This window comes from Rhincodon typus, chromosome 32 (genome assembly GCF_021869965.1).
Source record: "Rhincodon typus isolate 14 chromosome 32, sRhiTyp1.1, whole genome shotgun sequence".
Lineage (NCBI taxonomy): Eukaryota > Metazoa > Chordata > Chondrichthyes > Orectolobiformes > Rhincodontidae > Rhincodon > Rhincodon typus.
This window is the reverse complement of record NC_063363.1, coordinates 5308588-5314991: the sequence shown is the minus strand read 5'-3', so window position 1 is coordinate 5314991 and position 6404 is coordinate 5308588. Positions and strand designations below refer to the sequence as shown.

At 43.1% G+C, this 6404-nt stretch overlaps 1 protein-coding gene across 1 annotated transcript; it reads right to left on the bottom strand.

The window, feature by feature from the left end:
* Positions 1 to 753: 753 nt before the first annotated feature.
* ttc36 (tetratricopeptide repeat domain 36) lies at positions 754 to 5787 on the bottom strand. Its single transcript, XM_020532256.2, has 3 exons — positions 5546 to 5787; positions 4416 to 4604; positions 754 to 2250 (listed from the first exon to the last, which is right to left on the bottom strand). Exons 1-3 carry the CDS (start codon positions 5649 to 5651, stop codon positions 1976 to 1978), a joined length of 570 nt encoding a protein of 189 aa, XP_020387845.1. The 5' UTR covers positions 5652 to 5787; the 3' UTR covers positions 754 to 1975.
* Positions 5788 to 6404: the final 617 nt, after the last annotated feature.

The following is a 6404-nucleotide window of genomic DNA, read 5'->3' as shown; positions in this document are numbered from 1 at the left end:
GCTAACTGCACCATCTAGTGGCCTGGATGACATTCAACAAAAATAAAATGCATTCTTTTCTGTAAACTGACTTTGTTCGAGTTACAAAAGTTATATCATGGGAGGAGACCATTCAGCCCATGTGCCAGCTTTCTGCAAGACCAACTTAGGCAGCATTTTTTTTGTCCAATTTGTCAGTGAAGCTTTAGCTGAAATCTGATTGCTCCAGCATTTCTCATTTGTTAACATCTCTCAATATGCTTTGGTGTAAAAGACTCTGGCACTGTGTGATGGCTGCGAGCAGTCTCACCTTGAGTAAGGAGGTTATAGGTCTCGTGATACCTCAGAAACTTGAGCCGAAAAAGCAAGGTGACATTTGAAAGTGAAAGTCATTATGATCACAGAGGATCTCAGGTTAGTAATCCAGTCTAATGTTCTGTGGACAGGGGTTTGAATCCCTCCGCGGCAGATGGTGAAGTTCAAATTCAATAAAAAAAAAATCTGGTCTTGTCGCTATTGTCAATTGTCATAAAATCTCTCATATTTCACAAATGAAAGACAATTGCCATCCTTACCTGATTTGGTCTATATGTGACTCCAGACCCACAACAATGTGAGTGACTCTTAAATACCTTCTGAAATGACCCTAGTAAGGCACTTAGTTCAAGTAAAAATAGGGACGGGCAGTAAATGTTGGCCCAGCCAGGGACACTCATATCCATAAATAAATAAAATCCCCATATACACTTTGCCAATTTTAAAAACGCAAGCCGGTGAAATGAGAATAGCAGGTTGATTTATTTTGCAGATATTGAATGAAGCAATGCCCCACCTTATATTTCAACTTATCGCATCATTCTCTTTGGAACATAGAAACAGAAGTAGGCCATTTAGCCCTCAAACATGTTCTACCATTCAATGAGATCATGGCTGATCAGTGGCCCAACTCCATATGGTTGCCGTTGGCTCATATTCCTTAGTACCGTTACTTTAATGAAAAATCTCTCTCAAATTCAAAATTAACAAGTGATCCAGCATCCACTGCTGTTTGTGGAACAGAGTTCCAAATCTCTACCACCCTTTGTGTATAGAAATGCTTCCTGACATCGCGCTTAAATGGTCTGGCCCTAACCCTATCGCAGATTATACCCCCACGTCTAGAATCCCCAAACAGTAGAAATAGTTTGCCCATATCTACCCTGTCTTTTCCTGTTAACATCTTTGTAACCATGCAAATTACCAACACCTACTCCACCCCATTAGAAGCATAAATGCACTTTTCTAAGACTAATATAGACTGTCAGATTATGTACCACTTCCTTTTTCTGCTATTGCAGAAGGCCAGGAGTTTATTATTGGGCAAAACCCCAGATCCCAAAGGCCAGAGATGATCAGCCAAAGGATTCCCAACTTCTTGGTAAAAGTTAATTGGAGGAGCCATACCATGTGATCCATTACTTGTACGTTGACAAAGAACATTACTAATTGTGTGACCTACAGATTCAGAGCCATCAGCCAACACATGCATATGCGCTGTAGGTTAATGCTTTGCAAACCCCATTTCCCCAGTGTGGTTTGATTTTTGGCAGGCTGGATTGGACTTAAATGAACTTAATTTTAATATGAATTGAAATCTTTTCGCAGTCAAGTAGAAATCTTAGAATGTGACTAACAGCTAACACAGAGTTAAACAGAGGACTCTCAGTCTGGTAACATGGGGTGGAGTTCCAGACTCCTCCTCAGTGCAAGGATTAATTACAGTCCTCATTATCACTGGCTAAAAAGGGCAGCCTTACCAATTCTCAATGTTGTGGAGACAGAGGAGTGGGGACTGGTAGACTTGGAATAATCTCTCTCAAGATCAAGAACTGTAACCATCAGCAGACCGAGGAAGATAAGACACGGAAATGTTTTGGGTATTATTTATCATGAAAGACAGGAGAGAGGAACAACATGCTCTGCAAACCCTTAAACAAAACAAAAAGCAAATAGGCCTTCACAAAGAGGAAGTCATACGGGGTTCTGGATTCCTCAGGTTGGCCACCATCTTGGCCAGCATGCGGTTGCACAGAGCTGCATATGGATTCATGAGGGTCACTTGGTGCTTGGCAAATCTGTTGCCTAGATCGGAAGCTTGTCTGAAGTCTTGCAGAGCCTCTTGGTCCTGTCCGCAGAGTCGGTAAAGAAGCCCTCGCTGAACCAAAGCCAGACTGGCTGTCCGTCCCATTCCTCCACTGAGCTCGACTGCTTTGTTCAGGTCACTCATAGCCCCTAGGATGGACAAGATTATCTGTTAGTGAACCAAGTGCCGCTTGATTCAATATACAAAATGTCAACTGACAGAACCAGGATAATGGAAATCAGAGTAGGCCATTTGACCCTTTGACTCCCTTCTACTATCCATCAAGGTTACGGCAGATCAGAAAGTCTCAACTAACTGTATCTTTCCACATGATTCTCATTTCCTCAACTTCCTTTGTACCTGAAACCTATCAGCTGAACATCCAGAACTTGTGAGCGAGGAACTTTCTTCTGACCAGGCCTCTCTGGTCAACCCCTTATTCTGAAACTGGGTTGAGTTCTAGATTTCCCAACCGAGAGAAACACTTTCTCATCCTCTACCATATGCCCTTCCTCAGGTAAGGAGGCCAAATTTCCACAGCACACTCCAGGTTTGGTCTAACCAATACCAATAGGAAGACTTCTTCACTACGATAATCCAATCTTGGTAACAGAAGCTGACACCACTCGGTTTCATAATTGCTTGAATACAGTCATTGCCTGGAAACAAACCCAGATTTGCAGGCACAGCTCAGTAATTCCCTATGCTGGTGTGGGGTAGGGGGAGAGAACAGAGAACGGGGTGGGAGTGGGAGTAGGTGGGACTGTGAATTAATAGTGGAAATGCCACATCCTAACCAATACACCAAAGAAGCTAGAGAGAAGATTTATATTCCACGTATTTCACTCCCTTTCCTTCTCGACAGTATGAACTTATGCTTTGTCAATGCTATATCATCACCAGTAGCTCTAAAGGATATAGCAAAACACCATTTGGCCCCTCAAAAGTGCTCTGCCACTCAACTAGATCGTGGCTGATCTTCTAATTCAATACCTATTTCACACACATATCCCTTGATGTCACTATCTAGAAATCTATTGATTTCTGCTTTGAATGTGTTCAAAGGTTGTGCTTCTGCAGTCCTCTGGACTAGACAGTTCCAAAAAAAATACACACCGAGTGAAGAAATTCTTCATCTCACTCTGGCATGCCCCTCATTTGGAGACTGGGCCCCCTGGTTCAATACCACACCCCAGTTAGTCAAGGGGAACATCCTTCTGGCAAGACCTTGTTCAGCCTTTTAAGGACATTGTATGCTTCAATTACATTTCAAGGGTGTCATATAAAACTGGTGGACATCTAAATTAAAGTCAAAGGAATTTTATATACTAGAATTTAGGGGCGGCATGGTGGCTCAGTCGTTAGCACTGCTGCCTCACAGTGCCAGGGACCTGGGTTCAATTCCAGTCTCGGGCGACTGTGTGGAGTTTGCACATTCTCTCCGTGTCTGTGTGGGTTTCCTCCCACAGTCCAAAGATGTGCAGGGTAGGTGGATTGACCATTGCTAAATTGCCCATAGTGCCTGGGGATGTTTAGTTTGGGTGGGTTAGGCAGGGGAATGGGTCTGGGTGGGATGCTCTTTGGAAGGGCAGTGTGGACTTGTTGGGCCGAATGGCCTGCTTCCACACTGTAGGGATTCTATGAAATTGCCCTGAGACATTCCTCATTTAAGGAAGGGGAAATTATGTCGAGCTCCTATTTCTAGCCACTGGAGGGCAGTTTTAACTATGAGGAAAGATTCCATCACAGCTGCAATGTTCTCAGTCTGTTCTGGCTGCTGATTTGCATTGTTGTGATTACTTAATGAATAGAAATTAGATGCAAGTATCACTTTTAACAGATTTAGTTTCTACAACTTTGATACATAGTAACAGAGCATGTGGAAATATCATTCTACCCATGCACACCCAATCTCCACACACATCCCTCTTTCCCCTGTCCAGCTTCAACTCTGTCCATCTATAAAGGTTATTAATGTCATCCATCATTTTGTCTATCATTAAACCTGTCATCCCACACATTAATTATCTTATTGCCATCTATTATCCATGCCCACTAGGCCATCACACCCAGCAGTCACACTCAGCTCTTTATAACTGATTCACTCTTGCCACTTGTCCATCCATCGATCGATCCATCCATCATACAACCCATCCAACCGTGCATTCTCCTGTTCTGCCTCAATCATCCATTCCCCATCATCACAGACAAAACAGTCAGTCACCTAGAGTACAAATGGCCAAAGGTAAGCTCCCACTTGACAAAAAAAGTTGAATCCCACCCCACAAACTCCATGGTAACCCTAGACCGTTACCTGCTGTGTCTCCCATCAGCCGCAGACTCTGTGCTCGGTTGTTGTAGCCTGATGCTCGCTCAGGGATGATCGCTATGGCCTGAGTGAATACTTCCACAGCTGCATCCATATTCCCAGATTCTGCCAGGGAAACTCCCTGCAGTTCCAACTCTTTAGTTTGTTGCACTAGGACTGGATCAAACTTGCTATCTAAATATAACACCAAGATGGGTTACACAGATAATCAAAGTTCCAAAATAAGCTTACATCCCCGCTATTTAACTGTGGTCAGCAGCTCACTGCACAGGGAGCACGATTTGAGCGCGAGAGCAGTAGCTTGGGTGCTGAAATAGTGGAATGCTGGTTTCCTATGTACCAAAAGTTTTTGAGGTGCAGATCTCTTTCCACCATCTATGCCTTGATTTTAGAATTCTCATGCTTGATTTCAAGTCACTCAAAAGCCTCTTTTCCACCTTGACTGTCCTCCAATTTCTGCAGTCCTCAAGTTGTGGCCTTGTGAGCTTTTCTAACGTCAGTTTTCCACAAATGATATCCATACCTTCAGTTGACTAGCCCCTAAGGTTAGAATCCCGTAACTTTTCATCGCTGTGTTTACATTCCCCTGTTGAAGCAGTTTGGACTATTTTATGATGTTTAAAGGTGTTATATAAATGTAAACTGTTGCAGGGTGCTGACTTGCTAAGGTAAGGGCTTTCTGTGCAATGGGGTTCCTAAAAAGTGTGTCATCTAACTATAAAACAGGATCTACAGGCACTGGCTCTTTGTGGGGTACAACTCTGAAGAGGATCAACTTTGTTGGTTATATGTTCCTCAGATATGCATCCCCAAGGCATTGACCGTTGTTGGGATAGAGATTCCCAGGGCTATCAATCAGATACTTACTGGGATGCAAGCTCCTGGGAGCTGACCCTCATTGCATTCACAATCCACAGGCAGATATCATGTGCTACACTCAACTTTGCTTTACATAGAGTCCAGTGAACATGGGTCTCAGTCAAACCCAGAGAATGAATGCCACTGCAAAACCTGATCTTGTTCTCACCACAACATCTACAGACAAAACTGGTTTTCTAAAGGGTAACGTAAAGCTCTTTAGTGAGAATAAACAACTGAAATAGTCAAATACTCACCGTCATCAGTTAGCTCGACCTCTGCTTCCAACCCAAGATTGTTATCAAAAGGATTGTTGGGGTTGAAAATGGCCTGGAGCACAGCTTGGTCACTGAGGGTAGACATTTCCTACAGTTGATGTGAAAATTTCTTGCAAAAAGGTACAGCTTGTTCGAAACGGATTCCTACATCTGACCTTGTGGAGTGGACTTCTGACTTCACTCCAGCCAATGAGACTATGGGGCGGAGACCAATGCTCAGAGCACTGACCTGCACACTGTTGTAAACAGCAATGACATCAATCACAGAATATCTGGCAACACAGGGTTTGCAGAAACCAAAGATAATCCCAAAGACACCAATCAGCAGACCTTCAGTCAGAGCCCTACTCTTAACCGATTCCAGGACCCCCCCTTCCTGAGATAGACCTTATTGTTCAGTATCCAGCTGATACCGCGCAAACGAACAATGGCTACTTAGCAAAGTAATAAAAGGCTCAAACTTATTCCCTTGCTAAGAGAAAATCTTATAGGAAAATTTAAGTACTGCAATTAAATTGACTTTGTATCAACACTGAACACATTGTGAGAATTGTGTACTAACTGCAAATGGCAGCATTCGCTGCCTTGACTCAGTGGCAAGTCTCTTTCATGTTTGCCCAGGGTGAAACCTAACCTACACTGAAACTCCAATGCAGTGTAAAGCAAGTGCTGTCCTAGCAGGGGCAGCAAATTTCATGTGACTTCAACTGATGGCCGTTTTGTTTTTGAATGTTGAAGTTCACATTGAAAGGCATTAAAAGTTCTTTTAGTGAGTTCAACATTTCACCCTGATCCAACATCTTCAAAGATATGTTAATCGGTCATTAATCTCACCATT

Coding starts and splice junctions, on each gene's coding strand:
- ttc36 (XM_020532256.2), bottom strand. CDS start 5,651: ATGTCTACCCTCAGTGACCAAGCTGTGCTCCAGGCCATTTTCAACCCC. Junction 4,605..5,545: donor GGTCGAGCTAACTGATGACG/GTGAGTATTTGA, acceptor TGTTATATTTAG/ATAGCAAGTTTGATCCAGTC. Junction 2,251..4,415: donor GCTGATGGGAGACACAGCAG/GTAACGGTCTAG, acceptor TGTCCATCCTAG/GGGCTATGAGTGACCTGAAC.